The sequence below is a fragment of the Plectropomus leopardus genome, chromosome 24 (genome assembly GCF_008729295.1).
Source record: "Plectropomus leopardus isolate mb chromosome 24, YSFRI_Pleo_2.0, whole genome shotgun sequence".
Lineage (NCBI taxonomy): Eukaryota > Metazoa > Chordata > Actinopteri > Perciformes > Serranidae > Plectropomus > Plectropomus leopardus.
Window position 1 is genome coordinate 8031616 of NC_056486.1, and position 23671 is coordinate 8055286.

Here is a 23671-nt window from a genome sequence, read left to right on the forward strand (position 1 = left end):
ATTTATTCACCACAAATACCCACCATGCATTGATCCAGCTGCGACTGCACCACATCCTGCTCCACACTACGGATGTCCAGCACCCCCACCTGACTTTTGACCCCAGCCAGCAAGCGCTCACACTCGGCCAGCCGGGCGTCAAAGTTTGCCGGCTTCTGGAAGAGCCGGAACTTCGTCCACACGTCTGTCAGCATTTTCTGTGACAAGGAAACAGAGATGATAGCGATAGGAAAAAGCTTGGGTGCTATGGCGCGAAAGAGGGACACAACAGCTGGAGAAATAAGTATACTGTGTGTACAAATTAGAAAAATTAACAAGACAGTTTAAATGCAGACTGCAGAGGCAGAAGCATCCTCTATGTTTTCAGTGAGTTGTGTATCCACCTGCTCAGATCAACTCGTTGGCGGAGGATCACACTCACACTTCTCCTGCTTATGTTACGCACAGCTGGCACAACTAAGATACATTCATTAATCATTAAAATCTCCTGACAAGACAACAGGATTTATTGTTAATGGTTCATCTAATCTTTCGACGGGCTGACTCATAGCCCCATTTTGTATTTGTTTGTTTTATGATATTATAGTTTAAAAATGTTTCTTTCATGGTGGTAAATTTATAAAAGGATCTAAATAAATGTAGCAGAATGTGTCCATCTCTTGCTGCATCTGGCAATTGTACACTTGCAGGTGTGAGTGTCTACCTGGGTAAGGTCAATCTGTCCCATGATCCTCTGGGACGGCTCTTTGTCCTGGTTCTTCTTCCTCATGTCCTCCAGAGTCGCATCATAGCCGCTCAGCTCCGTCTGGATTTTCTGTTAAACACACACACACATAAATACAAACCTTTCAATAATGATGAATTAAGAATAAAAAGGCTGACACAAATTATATTGATGAATAACAGTCAGCCAAAATATTTTTCTCTAAAGTAAAATGACTTTAAAGTTTGATTTAATACTTATAGTGTACAGAGTTAGTGAATTGAATAAGATGTCCCTAAAGTGAAACTACAGCCAATAAAGTTGAAATTAATTAAAAGTGTACCTCCTCCTGCTGCCCACAAGGGGGCAGGAGGCATCAAGAAGAGGAGAGGACACTCAAAAGCTTTAACAACCTGTCAGTGTCCCTCTGTGTCTCTCTCTCTCTCTCTCTCTCTCTCTCTCTCACACACACACACACACACGCACACATACGCACACATACGCACACACACACACACACACACACACACACACACACACACACACACACACACACACACACACACACTCACTTGGCCTCCGTCACCCTGCTCTCTTTTTAAATACCAAGTGCCCTGTAATCACATATGCTCATCCACACCACTCTAATCCAATCATTCTCTCATCCTCCCGTGTGTGTGTGTGTGTGTGTGTGTGTGTATGTGAGGTAGTGAGAGAGAGTCATCCTTTGCACTTGTGGTCTACAACACACGTGGAGGTAATCTCTCCATCCCCTCTCTACACGTACACACACGTTTCCATCACTTATTCTATCACGGCACGCCAGTATTTCACAATCTAAAGTCTGATTTGTCTAGAGACTGTGTGTGTGTGTGTGTGTGTGTGTGTGTGTGTGTGTGTGTGTGTGTGTGTGTTTGTGTGTGTGTGTGTGTGTGTGTGTGTGTTTGTGTGTGTGTGTGTGTGTGTCCCAGAGAAAAAAAAGAGGAGATATGTAGGCTAAGTTAGAGAAGGAGTAAAAAGACAGTGGCATGGTGTGTGTGCGTGCGTGTGAGTGTTTGCTCCGGCTGTCCGTGTCCAAAGCAGCTCCAGGCTTAATTAGGACCACGGGGAGAAAAAGAGCAGTTGCCATTCTCTCTTGGGTTCCTCTGCATGCACACAAACACACACACAAACACACACACGTACATGGAAGATCTGAATCATGTATTTTGACTCTGCTGTTTTCCTTTTCCTCTACCTGTCCACACAGCTGTCTCTGTTAATGATGGAAATAGTCCAGGTATAATAGCTAACCTTTGATTCATCTAAGTCTTTTAACACACACACAGCCAAACACTGATGGCTACCTGAGCCTCCTGCGGTATCTGCTGGGCATCGATATGGTCAGCCAGGTACGCAGTGAGGTGACGATCGGTGTTGGCCAGCGAATCCTGGATCTGCCTTAGTGTCTTGTCATTCTCCTGGGCCCACTGGACGCTCTTCTCCAGCTCCTTCTGCCTGAGCGCCGCCTGGGGAAACAAAAAACACACCTCATCAAAAAAAAAAACACAGACGAAAGGATAAAGTAGACTATAAATACAAGAAACACATCAGTAGATGTTTCCATGTATTCCTACATTAAAATTTCCAACTCATGTATATAAAAGCAATTCCCCGCAAACAACAACTTGAATAATCTCTTAGAAAGTCTAGATAATGTACCCATGGGAGTCAGACAAGATGCATTTTTACAGGATCCTCGGGGGGAGAGCGGGATATTTCATTCTCACATCCAAACTTGTGTACTGTTCGTTTTTGCAGTCAGCGTATAAAAAGTCAGTGCTGAGTAACATCAGCACCACCAACTGTGCACACACACAAAACCTACTACATTTCAGAGGATGTAATTAGGCCAACAGAGGAGTTAAAAATAAGACTGACTCTCCGTTCAGTGAAGGTCAGCTGTTGAGAGCCTTTTTTTTTTATTTTAATCAAGAATTCACTTTAAAAAAAAAAAAGAAATTATATGTTTGTGAGCAGTTTTTTTAGATTTATGTCTGCAATAGGAACCTAAAAGCTTGAGAGCCACAGACGGGGTTGGGAGGTCAAAGTGTTTGAGAGACTCACATATTGTTGGTTTTGGTCTTTTCATGGGATTTTTGACAGTAATATAAATATAGAATATCACTGGCTTTAATTAATCTGCGTCTCTGTGAAATATGTTGTTCTGTAAGCTTGGTGACACAGTGATTACTCTCAAAGCTAGTTGGTGACCTCCTATAGCTGGTGAGCGGACACTGTCGCCAGCTGGGCCCACAGATTGTATAAAATAATGGACATAGTCACCGTGACGTCACCCACTGGTTTGTGGACTCCAATTCTGAAGCATAAAAATTGGCATTTAGCAGTCGTCATCTTGGATTTTGAAGCAAGAAGAGACCATATTTGGACAAGAGTGTAGAGATAGCTGAATGCAATAGTCAGTCACAATGGCTATACTGTCTTTTTCCTCTCGACAATGTTGTTTATTTTCCTATTGGTATTTTGTTCTCTGTTGTTCTCTTTAAGTCAACTTCCAGTCCGTTGTTGCAACGTGACTATTCTGGTATCGTTAGTAGAAGTGCAGAGATTTGCTTGGTAAAGTGGCATTTTTTTCTTGAAATCTACAAACCAACATGCTCACAGAGTTTTATACTAGGTTTTCATACCATATATAAGGAATTGCAAAGGAAAAAAATGGCTAGTAGCCATCATGTAAACACCAATGGGAGATACAACTAAAACAGACCCTGGTCCCCTCTGTCAAATCACATTTACTGTATGTTTGCTCAACCCGTTTCTTAACAGCTGAGAATAATAAACAAATATGATATGAATACGTCATTTAATAATGAGTTAATGGTGATACTCTGAGCCTTTGTTATGTCTTGAATTTTGGCAGTCATTATGTGCTCAGGCTTGATCTATTTAAAGCACTTTATGTTTTTTTCCTCTAATATCTTGTCTTAAAATTTCCAGAGAGGGCTTCAAAATAGTTGAACGCCTCAATGTTCTTCTATCAAAATGTAACTCAAGGTTGTAAAATTAGTCAGAAATGATGAGGGACCAAAGCTAAGCCATGATTTTGCAGAGTAAAGACCAGAGAATACACAGCCTTCAGCGGTCAACTCTTGATGTCGGTAATTAGATTTTTAAAAATGTTGCAACACAGCTAATAAGCTACAACAGTTTCTTCCATGCAGACTATTCAGCTCTCCCTCAGCTGACTTGCTGCTGGTGAAAAGTGAAAATTTGCAGTTCAGATTTCACCAAAGTTAAACTTGATGTGAAAAAAAAATGCGCAAATGCCCCCCTGCGCAAGTCAATGTACCAATCATGGTGATTCCATGGAAATGAACTGATTAAGGCGCAAAATGTAAGCATTTTAAATGCTAGTGTAATTAAGCCTTTATCTTCAGACATCAAGAGCTGTTTCTAGCCTGTACACACACACGCGTGCGCCCTAAATGAGCATATACAAAGACAAACAGAGGCACAAAACAGAATGACATAACCCCCTCCCACAGACACACACACACACACACACACAATCACACTCCCCCTGTATGTACCCTCTTGAAGGACGGACTCCGGGGTTTCTCTCTCATGTCGTCTCTGTGTGACCGACCACATCAACTCCACCGTCGTCACCAACAACACAAATGATCTTCTGATGCCTGTTGTTAGCTAAAGAGGACACTACTGAAGTGTTTTTTTCCTGACTTTCCCCAGGGACTGCCTACAAGATTAACGAGTAAACTGACCTGTTACATCACCAACCTGTATGAGCACTTATGTTCGAGGGAGACGGAGTATGTGTATGTGGTTACAGGTGAGGATGCTAAGCTCATGCAGAAGGATAATGACACTAAGTATAGCCCTGAGCCTGTCTAACCCCAACACACACACACACACACACACACACACACACACACACACACACACACACACACACACTCACACTCACACACAGTACTCCTAATGTTACTAGTGGATGTGTCTTAGTTGATAATGTATGAAATGAGAAGTTGAGTGAGATTAAATATTTAGACAAACATTGATAACAACCTTCCCTGTGGCCATGTACTCCATTTCCCTGGCAATTGTCGGCTCATGAATACATATTCTCATTAAACACTCAGTTTTCCCTTATTACTTATTTCTCTCACACACACGCAGACACGCAGACACGCAGTCACGAATGCAGTGATTGTGAACAAGAGAGATAGAGAATCACTGTTTGCTTAACTGCCTTGTGTCGGAAACGCCGTCGGCAAAGCGCGAGCAGCGTTCTCCGCACCGCACTTCCTCTTATTGGTTTTCAGCCGTTACAAGAAGCTGAAATTAAAATGGCAAACACGCTTCTTTGATCTGAAGTCGTGAGGACAGAGATGTGAGACAACATTTTTTTTGCATGCGCGGGCTGGATTTATCTCCATGAGTTTTAAAGTGGGACATTGATATAATAAGATTATATACTTATTTTACTGTCTCTGCATTTACTTAGACCCCTGCACTGCTTAGAACTTGGCCCCATCTGATGCCGGGGAAGTGTTGACATTCAGCTATTTGACACTTGAACTTATAATACTTTTCTTTGGATAAGAAGTAAGAAATAGATAAGAAATAGACTTCGTTGATGTCTAACTTTGACTTGAATGACATCTACCATTTCTATGTGTAAAGCCAATCAAAATAGTGTCAATAACAGATGGAGTAAAGAAGCTTTGTCCTCGTCAGGGTTACTGCTCCACATGCAACTGCTGTCTCTAAAAGGTCTGATGACAAAGTGAAATGGCTGTGAACCTGCGGACAACTGTTCGAGACCAACAATCAGCAAAACTGGTTGTTTTTTTTAGCAAGACATTAAAGCATTCCCAGCAGCAGTTATGCTGTCAAAAGTGGGTGTTTTTTAGTAAGAGACAAGCTGCATATCCAGCTGTGATTATGCCACTAAAAATGGGTGTTTTTTTCCAAGTGGGAAATCAGCTGCATTTTCAGCAGCGATTATTCCACCAAAATTTCATGTATTTTTTATTGAGACATCAGCATCATGTCCAGATGTGATTGCGTCATCAAAAACAGGGAATCTTTACAGCAAGACCATGCAGCATTTCCAGTTGCACTTGTGCCACTAACTTGAAGTTTCGAGCGGCAACTGTGCCACCAAAAGTGGCTGTCTTTTAGCAAGACATCAGTGTCATGTCAAGCTGTGATTCTGCCACAAAAAGCGGATGTCTCTTTGCAAGAAATCAGTGTCAGGTCCAGCCATGATTGTGCCACCAAAAATGATTTATTTAGCAAGATATCGGCAGCACCTCCATGTTGTTGTTTTAAAGCCAAAACATGATCTTTTCTTAACTATAACCAAGTGAAATTTGTGCCTAAACCTAACCGTATGTTAACCACAGCATTGTTAAAATATATAGAAACACAGTCTTCAGAATCTATGCAATTTAACACAATCAGTAAACCACTTTTTTCTGCCAACTGAGTTGAATATAACTAGATCTTTTTCACAACAATCATTTCTATATTTCAGAGGAGGGAAAAAATTGGTACTATTAATAACATAATTAATGGCTTCATTCCATTCAGTGACAGGGACCTGGTAACAGAGCCATAATTAATACCATTAGTTATGATATCATAACTCCTCTGAGTAATTAATACACTAAATTGGTGTTTCAACAAAGTAAGAGTAAACTATCTATGCTTTTGGAAAATCTGTGCTTTCTGTTTTGCCCTAATAGAGCTTTATAATTCTACAATTATGATATTATGTATTAAGAGACCATTTAGGATGCCTGTTTTGATTAATAAAAGAGAATTCCACTGAATGACAGTTTTGCGTGTAGTTCATGAAATGTGTAGTTTTCATCTTCAGTCTCTGGAAAGCTGAAAAATGACCATCACTAAAACTGGTCCAAAAATGATCCAAGAGATTTGACAGTGTGTTCTTCAAACAGCACTGATCAAGTTACAAAAAACAGATTTATAAAAGAAATTCCCTCTACACAGTCCCCTCAGGTAAAAAAAGGAAAAATATTAAGGCAATATTTTGGTCTCAGTGTGCTTTTGCTCCTCCATCTGTCTTTCCGGAGATACTCACAAACACCCGCGTCCTGTCTCTGAGCTCCTCGTCCTCTTTATAGATGACAAACAAACAGGGCTCAGAGCCGCCCGGCCTCACCTCACATGCATACATGCTGACATACACACTGAAACAAAGGACACCAGCTTCTGTAATGTTTTCAAACACACACGCACAGACAATACACACAATGACACTTCTTCCCAAAGAATACAAAAGTCTGAAATGAAAGAATGCGCCTCACACACACACACACATACGCACACACACACTGTCTCTGATGGGTAGACAAACAAAGGGAGGCTTATCAGGCTGCAAGGAGAACATTAATCTGGTTCTATTGTGAGGGAGGATCAACCCAGCGGGCAATGAGTGTGTGTCGCTATGCGTGTGTGTGTATGTGTGTGTGGGTGCAAGTGTTTCTAATCTGTCACTGAGCATCACCACAAGAGGCTGAGAATGTATTGCTGCCGCTGATGATGGCTGGGAGGGAGGAAAGGAAGATGTTGGGAAAAGAAGAGGAGGAGAAGGAGGAGAATTAGGAATCAGAGGGAGGACAAGAGAGTGAGGAGCTGGAGAGGGAGGAGGAAGAAATTGATGAAGACAGAAGAAGCAGGGGAAGGAAAGGGGGGGCGAGGAGGACGATAGGGTAGGAAATAAAGGAAAAAATAGTGGAAAGGAAGATGATGAAGTGCAAGAAGAAAGGGAAAGGTGTGATAAATGGAGGAATGGGAAGATGTAAGAAGAGGAGGAGGAAGAAGGGAGGATAAGAGAGGGAAAAGAAAAATAACGACTGGGCGTGCATGTAGCCTATATGTGTGTGTGCATCTTTTTATTTAAGCAATATCACACGAGAGGGAGTGATGTTGCGCTTGTATATCATCACGGCTGTGATTATTTTCGGCATTCGGCCTGCAGCCTCGTGCCTACGACCGAATCACAGCCGTGATGATATACAGCACAACACACAACCTCAAGTGTGATATTGCTTTTATACGTCAGTTCTACACGCGTCTTTTTTTTTGTTAATAGTTACAAGCGACAACAGATTATGATTTGTTTGTTTAATTAATGATTTTTTTGGCTCTGCCGACACAAATAGTTCCCCAACAGCTGGACACGACAGCTGTCGCCTAGCAACACATAAACATTTTTCTGCATGCTGCTTGCTAATCGGTGTTAGCTCGGTCTTCATGTTATGCACAGACCAGCTGCGTAGTATCATGAAATCACATGAATTCCTGAACTGTGTGGAATTCTACTTTCAAGACTCTGACAAAAGGATTTAAATGAAAAAAAAATCCCTATTTAATCTTTTATGTCAGATGCTGCAGCAGCAGAGTAATAATTATGTTGTCAGAATTATTTCTCTGATTTACCTGCTGTTTTTGACAGTTAAAAGTATTTTTACAGTATATGTCAGGTATTTCTGATGGTATGTTTTGACCTGTACCAGGCTGTGTGCCATTTAATAGATTATTAGAAACTTTAATTTGTCCAAACATAAAGCATAAAAAATGCAGAGCTTTCTGGCACTTTTTCATCACATACATGGGACCTCCGTTGTGGAATATGGGCCATTATTTTACAACTAAATGAGGGAGTTCAGGTTGTTGGGTTGTGACAACTCTATATGCAAGCATTAGGCCCCTTTACACTGTGTGATTTCAGCTGTCCCAAACAAAAGATGACTAACGTGTGAGAAACATGGTGAAATCTTTGTCAGAAAAGAGGACATATGGATTGTGAATGTGTTTATCTTGCAGCTGCAAGCATCTCCAGCCCAAAAGTACATCCTGTGCCCAAAGCTTTGTTCTCATTTTTGGTGAAATCTTTGGTTGTCAGTCAAAACACTGGTTCAACATTGTACTGTAAAACTTGTCCAAAAGCAACCAAAGACAGCCTGCAGCAAAATTCAGACAGTGTCAGAAATGTACGACCAAAGTCCCACAATGTGACTGTTGTGACAACTTATCTTCACGACCAACAAACCAGAACACAACATGAAGTGATGCAGAATGCGCTGGTTGAGTGCTACTGCTAAAAATATGTTTTCCTCAAACTCTGAAATGTCTCGGTTTTTTCTATTTTCATACAAGAGCTTCAGTTCACGAGGCTTTCAGCGCACCATCTGACCGCAGCCTGAACATGTTGTAATTTCTGTATGTGTGAGTGTACTGTGTGTCTTACCCTTGCCATGAGCTCATCCCATCGCGTATTAAAAGCGTCCAGTTTTTGCTGTATTAGTTCATCCAGAACACCTCCGTCCATTAGCGTCTGGGCCAGCTCCCGAATCTGGTTCCTGTTGTCCTCTGGGTGCCGCAAAAGAACCTCGAGACTCTGCACACACAAACACAAAACATCATCAGCAACACCAGCAGTTAAAAATTCCAGGACCGTAACGTACATTTGGTGAAACCGCAGATAAATATGCATACAAACTGATATTGTTTTGTTTGAAGGTGACTCATGATGAAGTAGGAGAGGCACATTGAAAATTATGCAGGGTAAGAGTGTGAGGTGATGACATGTAGAGGCTAAAAGAGGTCAAGTAGCCCTTGTATGTCTGACCTCAGTGCTTAACAGCTTTTCACATCTTCTGAAATCCCTATAAAAGTCTCTTTGGCTGATGTCAGTAGAGCATTTAGCACGGTAAAATACAGCTGAGTGGGCAGTTATTTGCATTTTTGCTGTTCTGTACAAACTTAAATGAAAGAATGCATCTGTGGTCTCGAGGCTTTTAGCTTTTTGCATTGTTTAATCTCACCAAAGCCCTGGATGTAACATCTAAGGCAATCTCCAAAAGCACCGTTTAAGCAAATCAATGAGTTTGAGGTTAACACGTAAACCTTTCACTTGATTGTCTCGGGAAGACCAGGAAGCCTCACTGTCTCTAATTGCAACATTCACTGTAAATTCCATTGGATTTGCTGTTTTTTCATGTTTCTTTTTCTCTGTGTGTCTTACATAACATCAATATCCTTAGAGAAATCAAAACACTCAATCTATCTCGATTCCCTCGAAATGATTGCTTACATAATCTCTTTCATATATTCTTTCATTACATAAGAATCACCTTTTCCAGAAATATCTCACATCAAACATTTCCTCTTGACGTTATCTTTCCCCGCTGACTCCTTGAGTTAAAAAGAAAAAAAAATCCTGTCCCTTTTTCTCCTTAAATCGAATTTTCAGTTTTTTGCATTCCTCCCATAATTCAACACCTGGAAATTTTATTCTGAAAATCTAGGAAGGTGATCGTGTTCAATGATCACCATGATTTTCTAATTTCCCCAGGTAAACAGTAAATTAATGGTAACCAGCCTTATGCGTTGACATAAACTTTATTGGTTCTTTTGAATCATTTATGTCTGAAATGGGCAGATATGCCTTTCTGTGGAGGATGGATTCTGCCGAAATAATAAATAAATATAAATAAAAAGATAAATGGCTCAATAAAATTAATCAATATATGAATTACATTATACTATCATATTATTATAATTACATTTACCAAAATAATGTTAAAATTAAACCTAGGTGTTTATTAATTCATGAAATGTGACGTGAATTGATATTTCTGTTCTGTATTTCTGTTAATCTTCATTGATCTTTATTTATTTGCCTTTATTTTGATTTATTTACTCTCCTATTTAGTTTCCCTTTTGTATAAGTTTATTTTTGCATTTGTTTTTTTATTTATTTAAAATGTAGTTTTACATGTATTTATTCATTTTTAATCGTATTTATTTATTTTATTTAGGCAGCTCCGATCCTTCATAGTTGTCAGCTCAAACACTTTATGTAACAGCAAACGCACCTTTTATTTACCTATTTATCAATCTTTGTAATTCTGGTTGTTTTCTCTCCTCTTTGTTTCCTTTTCATTTCCTTTGTCTTTGCTGTTTTTCATGTTTGCACAACATAAGCCTGCTGGGCTATTAGGTGCAGAGACTGGTGTTCTCTTCGTCCTGTGGTGGTGGTGGTGGTCGAGGTTTCACTTGGCCAAGCTCGTAGCTGAGGGAGGCCTGAATTTTCATTGTAATTGTTTGATTAACAACAGAAAATCCCTGTGAAGCCCAAGAGGATCAAGCTTCCTGCTTGAGGTTCTGGTGGCTGTTAAGACTGGGAAACACTGTTGCCTTAAAGTGGTCAGCCTGGCCCATTTTTTCAGTTTTCAATACAGCTGAGCTGTTGAGCCATGAGCAGCCACAACCATTCAAGCTCTGCTGGAACGGTGTGAGTGTTTTGCGGCAACAGAGTAGGGCACGGTGAACATTGCTGATGATGTGTTGGAGAAATGCAGGTCACAAATCACAGAAAGAGCCCACTGCCTGCAGCTCTTCAGCTAAAAGCTCATTGTGGCTGTTTCTGGCTGGAGTATCCCTCCCTGCAGTACTTAAAATGCATCCACTGACAAATAGCACCAAATATTTCCTCATCTTGTAATAAAAAATCTTTATCTAAGAATAGAAATGCAATCGTCCTTCATGCTTTTATTTCCTCCAGATTGGATTACTGCAATGGTCTTTTAATAGGTATTAATCAGAGGTCAATTCATAGACTCTAAGTTGTGCAAAATGCAGCAGACAGACTTTCAACTAGAATCAACAAAAGGGAATACATTACTCCAATTTTTATGAATTTAGTCTGGCTGCCCATTTCTTTTAGGATTGATTTTAAGATTTTACTTGTCATCTTTAAATATATACATAAATAAGAGAGGATTTCTCCATGGTGTTATTGAAACTTTTACTTAAGTATAATATCTAAGTACTTCATCCACTACAGGAAACAAGGAAAACTTCCGTTTACATCAGCAGCAATGTATCACAACTTCAATATGACTGAAAGATGAATACAGACAGCCAATAAGTTTAATGTGAGACACGGCTTTAGCTTGTGGGAGGAGACGTCCCAGGTGGGCTGCAGTCAGCCCTGCTGCTTAAGCACAACAGCTGCGCGCTCTGCTGCAAGGACACATGGGAAACACGTGTGATCACTGATGGGATCGGCTCTTCATCATTTAAGCAGGCTAAAGCCCTCAGCAGAAGGGTCTGGGTGAGAGCACTCCTGCCTCTTGCTTCATAGAGGGAAAAATCACAACCTGCCCTCTCCTCCATCTTATTTACCCTTGTCCCCTTAAACATGTTTTACGTCATAACAACTTCTTCTTCTTCCTATATTCTGTCTGAGTCTCTGCAACCTTGTCTTACTTCATGCATGGTTTGTTCATTAGTGGTAGACAATATGGCCCTAAAATAATGTCACGATATTTCAGGGTATTATTGTGATACAATATACTTGATGATATGACAAAATACAGAAAAACTATACAAGATATTTTAATTATTAATTACAAGAACACAGAATTGTAACGCCGAGTGCACATAGCACAAGCATAAATAAGTGGTACAGTTTTATATGTTAGCATAAACATTACAGTTTGCCTTCAGATCTTCAGAAAACACAAAAACAAATCTGTCATTTCCTAAGTTTGTAAAGTACAATGGTAAGCGGCTGCAAATTCACTCTTAACCCTGCTTGTTGTTTCCATCTTTTTGTGAACATGTTGGAATATTGCCATTATCATGATATGATTTTTTCTGCCATATTAAAAATGATTCAGTTATTATCCTGAACAATATGCACACCCCTGCTGTTCATCCTTTCCTCCTACTGTTTATACTCACATCCAGAGCCTCCTGAAGCTCCTCCGCTCCTCCTTGAAGGTTTTCCGTCTCATCCAGTTTCTGCTCCAGCTGATCCAGGAAGGCGTTCTCCTGCTCCAGGTAGGAGAGCAACTCACACCAGCATGCCCACACCTCCTGCAAAACACACACACGTACAACAAAATCACCAGGAGGCACGGGCAGAGATGAAGAGAAACAAGAGAGAATGTACTGAAAAAAAATGGCGACCCTTTCGACATTTTTATGTGTTAGAGGGAACAAAGACGGCTGGACAGCAGCAGAAAAAGACAGAGCGAGAGATTCTTCAACCATAAACTCAAGTTGCCAAAAAAAAACCAAGACGCAGGGGTAATTATGTCTCAAGAAAATGTGGCACAAAGGGGAGTGGTAAGATGGAGAGGAGACTCACGTCGAGGGGGCACAGACAGAGAAGCAGAGAAACAGGAGGACAGGTAGACGACTACAGACGCCACTTTCTCGTGGTGTTTTGTTTTAGATTCACTTATTCAGCTTTGGCGCAGGCCATCGTAAGCAGCATCTGTTCAACATCAACATGTTTGATTAGATTGTTTCTGCCTCCAAATTAGCAGCAGTTGCTTCTGTCTGGGCGAAGTGATTGAATTGGCTTCAGGAATGTAAAATGAAGCTAAATCTGGAAATATGTTCAAAAAAAAAAAAAAAAGCTTATGTCACACACAAGAAAAAATTGAATTGTTTGCCAATATTGTAATGCACCAGCCAATAGCTGTAAGACAAAGTTGGTGGTAGCGTGTGTGGTTTTATTGCATCGATAAGTGGACAGGCTTTTTAACAGAAGCTCATCAAGATGCCAAAAGCTACAAAGAGAAACCCATTTGCGCTCACACCACCCGAACACGCTAGTTATATATAGGATTCTTATTCCACATTCTGGCACTGATATTGATCAATAAACATCACAGAGAGCGCAACAGCCACAATTTGTGCATCTTGAGTCACCGGAGGAGCAAACCCAGAGCTCTCAATATCTATTACAGATTAAAACTGCCATGGGAATGCAACTTTTACTGCCTCTGCATGTATTTTGTTTTAAAGTTGTGTTAGAACTTACATATAATACCTTGTTTCATTTTGTTATGCTCAAGTATGTTTACTTGCTTTTGTCCTTTCCCTGCTTTGTGTCACATGCCTTCTGGGAGGTTGTTTCCAGCAAAATGTTACTGGTTAGGGTGGCTACTGGTTAGGGTTAGGGCTGGGTCATCTGTACCCTTTGACCGCTCCTGAAATACTGCCTATAAAATACCTGCAGTCATCACAGAGCAAGCAATGCGTGCATCTCCAAATAAAGAGGCACAGTGCAGCACATTTTATGCACATGACAGAGCAGCAGTAAGTCTATGTATTATTCTAATATAATGGTAATGGAGCTTCAGTGTTTTTCTAAACAGACAGGTATGATTTCACTCCAGTAAAATATTTGAAGCACTGCAGACATTCTACTCATGCAGATAGCTCCCAGATATCTGTGTCTGAGATTTCTGTCTTGAAACCACAGAAAACATCGTCTACACTTTTCACTGGGAATATTTTCAACTTAACAATGAAAGCCCAACATGTGTTTATCCAGCTTGTATCGCCATCATGTTTTTTCACCTCCAGCCTGATCATTAAACATTAAAATATCTTACTTTATATCAAATTGACTCGTTTTTGATAAAGCTTACTATTTGGAGGTCATGAGGTTACATCTAAAATGCAAGAAAAAAAAGCCTCAAACATTGCTGCCTGGCTGATCTCGTTTACCCTTAGCTCATCTATAATAAACGGTGTACTCTCACACACTCATCTACACACAGCAACATGCCCTCCAGAGCTGGCGCTGATGTATGTGCGCATTACGGCCTTGACACAACATGTAAGGGTGTTTTTACCTCGGGCATACACACATAAACACACACACCCTTTTCTTTTCCCCTTGTTAAAAGTTTCAAGCACATTTTGGCATTACTAATGCATACCGAGGTTATCCAATCAACACTTTCAAATGATCAGACAGCGCTCGTACCTCCAGAGTTTTACATTTTCCATCCAGCCGGCTACACAGGCGCTGGTAGTTAGCTGTCAGCACGTCCAATTCAGACCGCAAGGCATCATGGGCAGTGGGTGGGGCTTTGGCGATGAAACTGTTGACGCTGTCAGTCAGGAGTTTGACTTTTAACTCCTTGGAGTGGACCTCTTCCTGGGCCCTCTGATGGAGACACAAAGTAAATGAATTAGCGATGCTTGTCAGAGGTTGTTTGAGACACTCTGGGACATTAGTTGCTTTAGTTTTTGTGTATTAAGAAGCCTCGTTGTGTCAATGAAACTCTTAAAAGTCATCTGGACAGTGAAAGAAAAAAACAAGGGGGCAAGAGATAAAGAGCAGGAGAAGGAAAAGTGAAAGTAAGAGAGAGGGGGGCTTAATGGATGGAGGGATGGATGCACAAACAAATGAATCAATGTATCTTCTGTTGACAAAGCCACCGAGTGTAAAGAGACAGAGAGAGACAGAGCGAGCGAGTAAGCCAACGAATCAATGAATGAGGGAGTGTAGCTAATACTTTCCCAAACGATGGAGGGAGGGAGCAGAAGACGGGGGGATTAAGAGAATAAGCGAGTGAAGAGATTCACGAATGGAGTTTCCTTTAAGTTCGGAGCAGAAAGGGAGAGTGAAGGAGAGGAAGAGGAGGTGAAAGGAGGGAGGGGATGGAGGAGGAGGAGGAGGGGGAGATTAGCAAGAGCAAGCAGAGTGAAATCAATTTTTAATTTTCAACTTGACTCTCAAGCAAACTTTTTTGGGAGCACGGTTGAATGAATGGGGACTACTACTGCCAAGGCTTTTTGGGGTATATCACAAGGCAAATAAATTTACATCACAAGCACATTGCATTAAAGTTATGAAAGCTAAAAAAAAAACGTACAGTGATGAATAGGCAAATTTATGCAATTTAATATAAAATTGAGGAATGGAGGGAATGAGAGTGAAGTGAGGGGGTTTGAGAAACAGACACAAAGCTGTGTGTGATAGAAAAAAGATAAAAAGAGGGGGGAAAAGAAAGAGAGCTGGTTTTCAACTTCAACAATGAAAAGAGAGGCAGCAGGCGGGGGCATTATCGACCTGGAATTAAGCGGGATCAGAAGAGAGTGGCAGAGAAAAGCAGCTGCATAAAGTCGGTCAGATGTGGGCCTCCGCTGTGAATATAGACAAGACTGAGATCATGATTTTCCTGAAAAGGCCCAGATATCAGGGGAATCCAAACAGGGCTCCACATAACTCTGAATACTTAGAAGTAAAACCATATACGCAGGCACTTTAAATGTGGTATGGATGACCTCATAGTAAAGGAAAGAGGACTTTCTAAACCATGACGTTGGCAGACCTAACCACACCTGGCCAAGAACATTTAAATCCATAAGGGAATGCATAAATAGTATTGGGGTGGTGAGGAGCTAAACTAGTCTGAATTAGCATTTTGACAATTTAACAGAGTGTAAACCTGCCAGGAAAAAAGTTTCACAGTTGTCTTTAAACATGCACAAATCTTGACTGATAGAAGTAGTATTATAGAACACTTCAAGCTGGAAAAAAAACAAAAAAACAAGTACCTTGGTGTCCACATCACCGAGGGCCAGACCTGGGTACTGCATACTGACAGCCAGGCCACATTGGTTAAAATAATGTGGTTAAAATTCATATAAATATTTTTTAAGCGCTTGATCCAATAATCACTTAAACTTATATCCTGCAAATGTCCATTGAAAACAAACTGACATCTAAGATGAGTTGAGTGATTCACAACGTGAACTCATGGACTGAGTAACATGCAAGAAAACATTCCACCTTAAAAGCTGCCAGTAGCCTTTGTGTAGCACAGTGAATTACATTATTTTTTCTCAGTCTGTAACTGCAATCTGTTCAATACATCCTTTCATTTCATAGTTTTGGTCCACAAGTGCCACTCGTGGGAACACTGGTTACATAACCTTGAATCGAGCCACAGTTAAGTTAACTGTGCATGCATGCACACACGCCGTAAGTGCACTCTGGAAAAAAAGCACTACAACCCCTTCTCAGACACCCCAGGTATGCCCTCAAATACTGAGGAATTTATACTCCTGCAAATTTGAGAGCATCCTGACAGGTAACAGAAGAGGTACAGAAACCGCACCAAACAGGACTGAAAGGCTCTGCAAAGACCAAACTATAGGCGCTGCCCTACCCTACCTAAAGGATGTTTACACCAAACACTGCAAAAATAAGGTCAGGAGAATCAGTTAAGATCCCAACCTTCCCCCTAACAGCCTTGTCTCCCTGTTTAGGTCAGTTACACTAGGCCAGTGCTGAGAGGCTCAAAAAGAGCATCTACCCTCAGGCTACTAGGATCCTTAATGAAGACCCTGCCTGAGACTTCCCAAACATACAAATATATTGATAATCACAGTCTTTTATTAATGTCAACAAGAGGAGGAGACAGCATCACTTCCTTAAGTCCTTCGTTTTTGTCAAAATAGCACCACAATATAAAAACAGACTCTCAAACCAAAATAAAATTCAATATTTACTTGCAGAAAAACTGACATTGTCATAGAAGTAGCAAAAGACCGTATTCTTGGTTTTGGTACCCACCTTGAGCTCCTCTACGGCTTTGCGTAGCTCTTCTGGCGTCTTGTATGTAAAATCTCTCTCCAGGTAGTCTTCCTCAGCCTGGTTGATCCACTCCTGCATCTCCTGCATCTCCTTCCTCAAAGCCATGGTCTTATCAAGGCCACCTTTCAGAGCGGACTTCTTAGCATAGGCCTTGACGGAGGAGAGGAACACACACATCAACACAAACACTTGACGTTGTTTAGACACATGAAAGCAGGAAAACACTTTGGATGAAGCTTCCACACCTGTTTGCAGACGTTCTCCCACTGGCCGTTGAGTTCGTCCAGCTCTTTCTGGATGTAGATGGCAAACGGCGGCTCGGCCTCTTTCTTCAGGTAAAGACCCACTTCGTTGATGCCGTTGACACTGGGCTGGATGGTGTGGATGTCATTCACCAGAGCCTGGCCAATCAGAATGCAGGGCCGAGGAGGATGAAGGTTAAGCAGGCAGAATTACGACCATCGTCATTTTAGTCTTAATGAGGAATCTTTAGTTCCTTTTTTGTTTTTTTACTAGAAGTCACAAAAAAACGTGTTTATCTGCTCATTTTCATTTCCTCCATTTTTCATTGGGGAATATTTTATAGACTCCTGGATATTTTATGAATTCTTAGGGGCATTTTTAACCTGAGAACATTTTATCTACTCGGTAAAAAACATTCTCAACCTTTTATCAACCTGTGTTTTGAGAATTAAGAGCTGTTGTATTGATATTCTTTAATTTTCATTTTTTTAGAAAACACAAAAAGGAGAATTTGAGAATTTGTTGTCAAGAAGCTGTAGTTCAGACTCCAGTAATATAAAGACGCAAGGTTTCCTTACCGTGCATTGCTCTAACTGTTTCTCCAGAGCTTCAGAGTCTCCCAGTGCCGGCCATTCCTCGTTCAAGAACACATCCACATCTGCCATCCACTTTTTTAAAGTCTTCACATCATTCTGACAAAAACACAGGAGAGCACATTGAGATTCAGATATGTCCATCAGCAGATCATATCCTGTGTTACCTGGTTATGAAACTGGACTTTTAAGCAACATATAGTCATCAGTCTCACCTCGAACTGCATCAGTTTAGCCATGAGTTCCTGAATTCTCTGGGCATTGTCTGCCAGCGTGGTGCCAAGTCGTTTCCAACGGGCCATGACGGTGTCCATCTCCATGCGATACCTACAGAAAATTGTTTCTTAATTATTGGTTTGTGCAATAAAGTATTTCTTCGACAATGCATTACTTATGAAAACCTCCTGTTTAGACCATTCTCTGCATTTATTACTGTGATTCTCTACCCAAAGTAAGAGCCAGCTACTTGTTACATTGACCTTATGAATAATTGGAGGAAACATTAAGAGAAACTAAGGAGCAATCACTAACCTTCGATTAACCGTCGATTAACCGAACCGTCGATTATTTAATCAATTAGTTCTTTGGTCTGTAACATGTCAGAACATGGTGAAAAATGTTGATTGGTGTTTCAGAATTTTCAACCGGATACGCTATTTACATGACTGGTATCAAATTTGGACTAATATCATATTTGGGAATTAGAGTGGAATTTTAGTGTACCTTCCCACCAATGTGTTCCAGAATAATCATTAAAAAACGCTGCACCAAATGCTATTTCTTTGCGTTCTTTCCTTCAATGGATTACACAGCACTCTATTGTTTTCCATTTCTTACTTTTGGCTGATGTCTGCTGGAGCTTTCTGGAAGACCTGCTCCACGGCTGATGTCAGGTAGTCCACCTCCCCCTGATGTTCAGCCAGAGCCCCCTGCAGGGTCTGGACGGTTGAAAAAGAGACACAGTGAAAAAAGGTCAGGTGCAGGGTGGATGTTTGGAGGAGGGATAGACTGAGAAAATGCAAGTCAGAAGAGCTCTGATGGCCATTTTGCTTGACAGGTGGAGGTTGTGTACGCAATGGGGGGAGGTACAGATATAGAAAGTAGAGTTAATCGGAAGTGTCAATCATAAAAAATGAGAAGGTGAACATGAGCAAAAATGTGCCTGTCATAGCTCATTGGACAAAAACTCAATAAACAGATAAATAAATAAAAAATGGTGCATGCAATAGGGGATCCAGAGGTCCAATATATCATATTTGCCTCTTTTTGTAGGTATAAGGATCTATGAAAAGCAGGGTGAAGTGGGAGCGCAAGGGATGATGAGCATGAGAGGTCATGAGGCTGCCAGTGTTAACGTTTTGTAACAAAAGCCTTTTCACACTATTTGATTTTGCTAACCCTGCTGTGCAGGATGAATTACAAGTGGATAGGTGAGGGAATTCCTGGTGAACTTTAGGTGGGTTGCAGAGGAAGATTTGGGGGAAGTAAGCCTTGTTCACACCAAGGTGGCTCAGAGGCTTAGTTTAGCTTAGTTCAAGCACAGCCCCTGGACAGGACATCCGTCAGTTACTATGGCTTACCCACAATCCTTCTGCTGCAACACTGAATCCCAAGCAGGGAGGTATTAGAAATATTTTTACTCAGAGTTTTGGCTTTTTCTTTTCTTTCCACCTCTTCTCTCTCCCAATGATTTGTATCCAGCTGGAGTGCAGGGAAACACAAAGACAAGCCCCTTTCTGTAACTGACTTCCACTGACACTTTTGAGATGAGTGAGCAATTCAAGATCAAGATCTAACGGGAAGCCGAAAAGGTGACACATCTCAGTGCAAAATAAAAATAATGCCTGTGACTCTCTTTGATCACGTTAATAAACAGCCTCCTGCCTCCAGGGTTGTGTAATATGATGGCATACAGAATGATAAATACCATTAGACAATATAAATATTACTGTATCATATATGCAACTTTCATTTGACTGTGAAGCTGCCTCGTAATTCAATGGTAGAGTGTCTCAGGGTGTTTAGGTTACTGCTGTGGCGTTTTAATAGTAAATGTGTGCATTAACGCTGTAACGGATGTGTATGTTTTTCCTTTTATCAATCTCTGACCACCTTCAGCCACAAAAAAGATATATATGTGGCCACATCACTCTGTTATTGTTGTTGTGAAGAAGTTCCGTGTTTTACACCGTTGTAAAATGGACATCTTCGAGTTTAAGTCTGTTGTAAAGACAAAAACAAAGATGCCATCATGGGCTTTAAGAAGTTAATTGCAGTCGTCAATCAGTTATCTAAATAGTCCATCCCTCGCACTTCTCACGCCATCACTGCTGCAAAGTCGCAAATCAATCATACGATGTAATAACACCCAAATTATAAGTAGTGATTGAATACTGCAATCAGGTCTTTAATAACTTCTACCCGCAGCTGTTGATGATATTAATAATCATCTGTCACTTACTTCCACCAATCAGGGCTGTTTTTAATATCTGCTGGAGATCTGTTTTTCGAACACTAGGTCAGGATTCAAACCAAGTTCCCACCTGACAGGAGCGCTCATTACTTTAATGAACAAAGTAAGTAGAATGAGAGGTGATACTGTCACCTGGGTAAAAGAAGTATTTCCAACCACACATATGTTTACACACATGCGGATTCTTGACGAGTGACGAGAGGGGAAAGACTTGTGTCGAAAATTAATGACGGCTTATCAGTATGCAGAATGAATTCCTAATTATTATCTACAATCAACTTTAATTAATCTCAGGCTACAAGGCTTGATCTCCCTGCTATGCTACAAGACCATTATCAAGTTTAAAGAGGGCACACACACAGACACAGACACACACACACACACACAAACACTTTCCTCTGTGGTGTGACCTTGACTTACAACAAAGATAGAAATCAACACTCTTAAAACAACATGAAAACAAAAAGAAAAAACGACCTTGTTTGATTTTGAATGGAAATGTGGATTCAAACTGACATCATGGAAAATGTGTATGTGCGTGTGCTCAGCTCCGTATTGTATGCATACTGACACACTGCACTGGCGTTGTGTGTGTGTATCTGTAGGTAGATATTGTGATAAACAGAGACACTGATTTGCTCCACTGGGATTTTGCTCACCCGCCTCTCATAATTGCAGAGTTGTAGACAAACACACCAACAGCAGACCGGCTCTGGTCTGCTCTCTGCATGTTAATGCAGATGCAGGTCTGGCTTCACAAAATCGACGATTCTCACTGAAATTGAAATTCACTCAGCTTGTTTTTAGGCTTCTGAAGGTGCACTTTAGCTTGTTGTTAGAGCTGCCACTTTTAATGCAGATTGCTGTTCATGATACAGGACAGCAAACAAGGAGCAAGGTGTGAATGTAAGCGGCCATTCTCTATTTAGTATATGGCTTTAAAGTCTGATGAAAGACAATTTTGTCCGCATCTTGATACTTTAACAGGATGTATTCACTCTTAAAATAGGGGTTATGGTAGGGATATAACTTAGCGAGGGATTGCTGAACTGCTTCCCAGTGGGATATTAGTTAGGAACAAAAACGGAAACACTAAAGTTACACAGACCGAACAAGCAACATTGTCTTAAAATACAAGTAAAAACACATAAACACTTTTACCTAAAGTGTTTATGTTGTAGATACAAGTACTAAGTTGAAAGAGCAGGAGCACAAACACCTCAAGGAAACCCTAAAAGCTTGTAGCTGCCGAAACTGAACTTTCACTGAAACAGCAACAAGTTGCAGTGAAAAGAACAGATGCAGCCACCTTGTTTCTCCCTACTTGGATGGAGTATCTTCAGGTGAGGTGGCATGTGTTGCGTGTGTGGTTGGGGTAATTATGTGTATGCACAAAGGTGTGAGGGGGAAGATTAATGAGTTGCAGCAAAGACGCAGCAAAAAGTTGAAAGGAAGCAAAAGGGAAAAAACAGTCATAGTAATAATGGGAAGTGGAGGAGAGCTTGGTTTGAGGGTTAGACATATTAAGTTCGTAAAAAGATAAAAAAAAAAAAAAAAAAAAATTTGCTTTGTCGAAGTGCAGTGAATTTCATGAACAGCACTTTTATTTTGAAGTGCTGTTTTATTTCTTTGTGTTCTAAGCAAACTTTGTGAAAAATGTGTATATTTATATTTATTTATTTATATATTTTTTAATTATAATGTGTGAACTTTGAAGTAATGACTAAGGAGAAATATGGACCCCTTGACTGGACCAGTTGGGAACAACTGTACTACATAATACCGTGACAATATAATGTATCTGTGGTTCGCAGAAATGTAAAATGCCAACATTTTTTCCGGTTTTTGAGTTGGGCGGGGGAGCATTAAAAAGGGCATGCCCAGAGGAAGGCAGCAGAAGTACTGACATTTGGAGAGTCAAAGCCAGAAGTACAGTGGTAATATTATTATTTGTACTCAGTATAATACAGTTACAAATAGAATTTAGGATAATGGGTATATACTGTAATGTGCCATCTAAAAGAAATCCTTTGCTATTAACACTGGGTTATGTTTCAAGCCAACTTAGTTGAAAACGACCCCTTCTTTTTAAAAGAACACTCCGGCTGCCGTAATGAGTCGTTCTACAAGGATTTTATGTTTACTACGGTGATTTGGGGATGTCCTAGTGTATCAGATCCATTCAATTTACTCACTAGGTTGTGGGTATGAATCAGACTCTTGGTTAATGGGGCATGTCATCTGTTTTCTCTCCCTTCTTTATCCTCTGCCTGCTACCTCAAAGAGCAGTGGAAAAGCATCCTTTAAAAGAGTGCTGCTTTGGCAGTTTGGCATCGCCAGTGGCCATATAACTTTACTACACGCAGTAAAAACTGATTACAGTGTTATACAGCCCCACAGGATTAGAGAGCCAGCACCATTTTGGCACTTTATGGGAATTTGTAAATAGATCTGAGCAGCAGTGTTGTCAAGAGCACACAGAGTGATACAGAGCAAATCCACCCATCAGCTGAATCACTGTTGACTCCGAGTGGATGATGGGATTAGAGTATACCCATCTAACAGCATAATTACCTGTGATTCATACCACATGTGAGGTGCTATTACACCAACCTCCAACATTACACTACACAGCATGATTCCAGGTCTGATGAGTTCAAGGGACAGTTCACCCCAAAATCAAAAATACATATTTTTTTCTCTTACTTGTAGTGCAATTTATCAATCTAGATTGTTTTGGTGTGAGTTGTCTAGTGTTTAAGATATCAGCCATAGAGATGTCTGCCTTCTCTTGAATAAAATGAAAAAAGATGGTACTCCTGTAGTGCTCAAAGTGCAAAAAATTACATTTGAATACTCAACAGCTATGTCTCTTTCCAGAAATCATGACCCTGTTTTTCATGATAATCCACAAACCATAATGTGAGCAATTTCCTGTAGGAACTATTTTCTTTCTACTGAACTACACCCACCAACCATATGAAAGTGCAGAAGGAAGCGTGCATCTTCTCATGGAGGAGAGACCTGTGCTCATGACAGCACGAGATGTGAACAATATTAGCGTCCTCCTCAGCTGAGCTGTAAAGTTAACTAGCTTAGTGGTGCTAGGTGAGCTAGCAGTAGATGCACTGTGATACGATTGGCAGGTGTAGTCCGGTAGGCTCTCATGACATCACCTTCACAAGATG

At 40.6% G+C, this 23671-nt stretch overlaps 1 protein-coding gene across 5 annotated transcripts in view; it reads right to left on the reverse strand.

Moving 5' to 3' along the window:
• The window catches only part of dmd (dystrophin), a 317286-nt gene that overhangs the window by 103090 nt on the left and 190525 nt on the right, over positions 1 to 23671 (reverse strand). For all 5 annotated transcript variants that reach the window (XM_042513263.1, XM_042513262.1, XM_042513261.1 and 2 more), the window contains exons 26-36: positions 18848 to 18948; positions 18226 to 18337; positions 17996 to 18109; positions 17420 to 17575; positions 17154 to 17324; positions 14553 to 14735; positions 12509 to 12643; positions 9006 to 9155; positions 2050 to 2211; positions 704 to 814; positions 24 to 197 (exon numbers count right to left, since the gene is read on the reverse strand). In XM_042513263.1, coding sequence (XP_042369197.1) covers positions 24 to 197; positions 704 to 814; positions 2050 to 2211; positions 9006 to 9155; positions 12509 to 12643; positions 14553 to 14735; positions 17154 to 17324; positions 17420 to 17575; positions 17996 to 18109; positions 18226 to 18337; positions 18848 to 18948 — 1569 coding nt within the window. The remainder of the gene's footprint in view (positions 1 to 23; positions 198 to 703; positions 815 to 2049; positions 2212 to 9005; positions 9156 to 12508; positions 12644 to 14552; positions 14736 to 17153; positions 17325 to 17419; positions 17576 to 17995; positions 18110 to 18225; positions 18338 to 18847; positions 18949 to 23671) is intronic.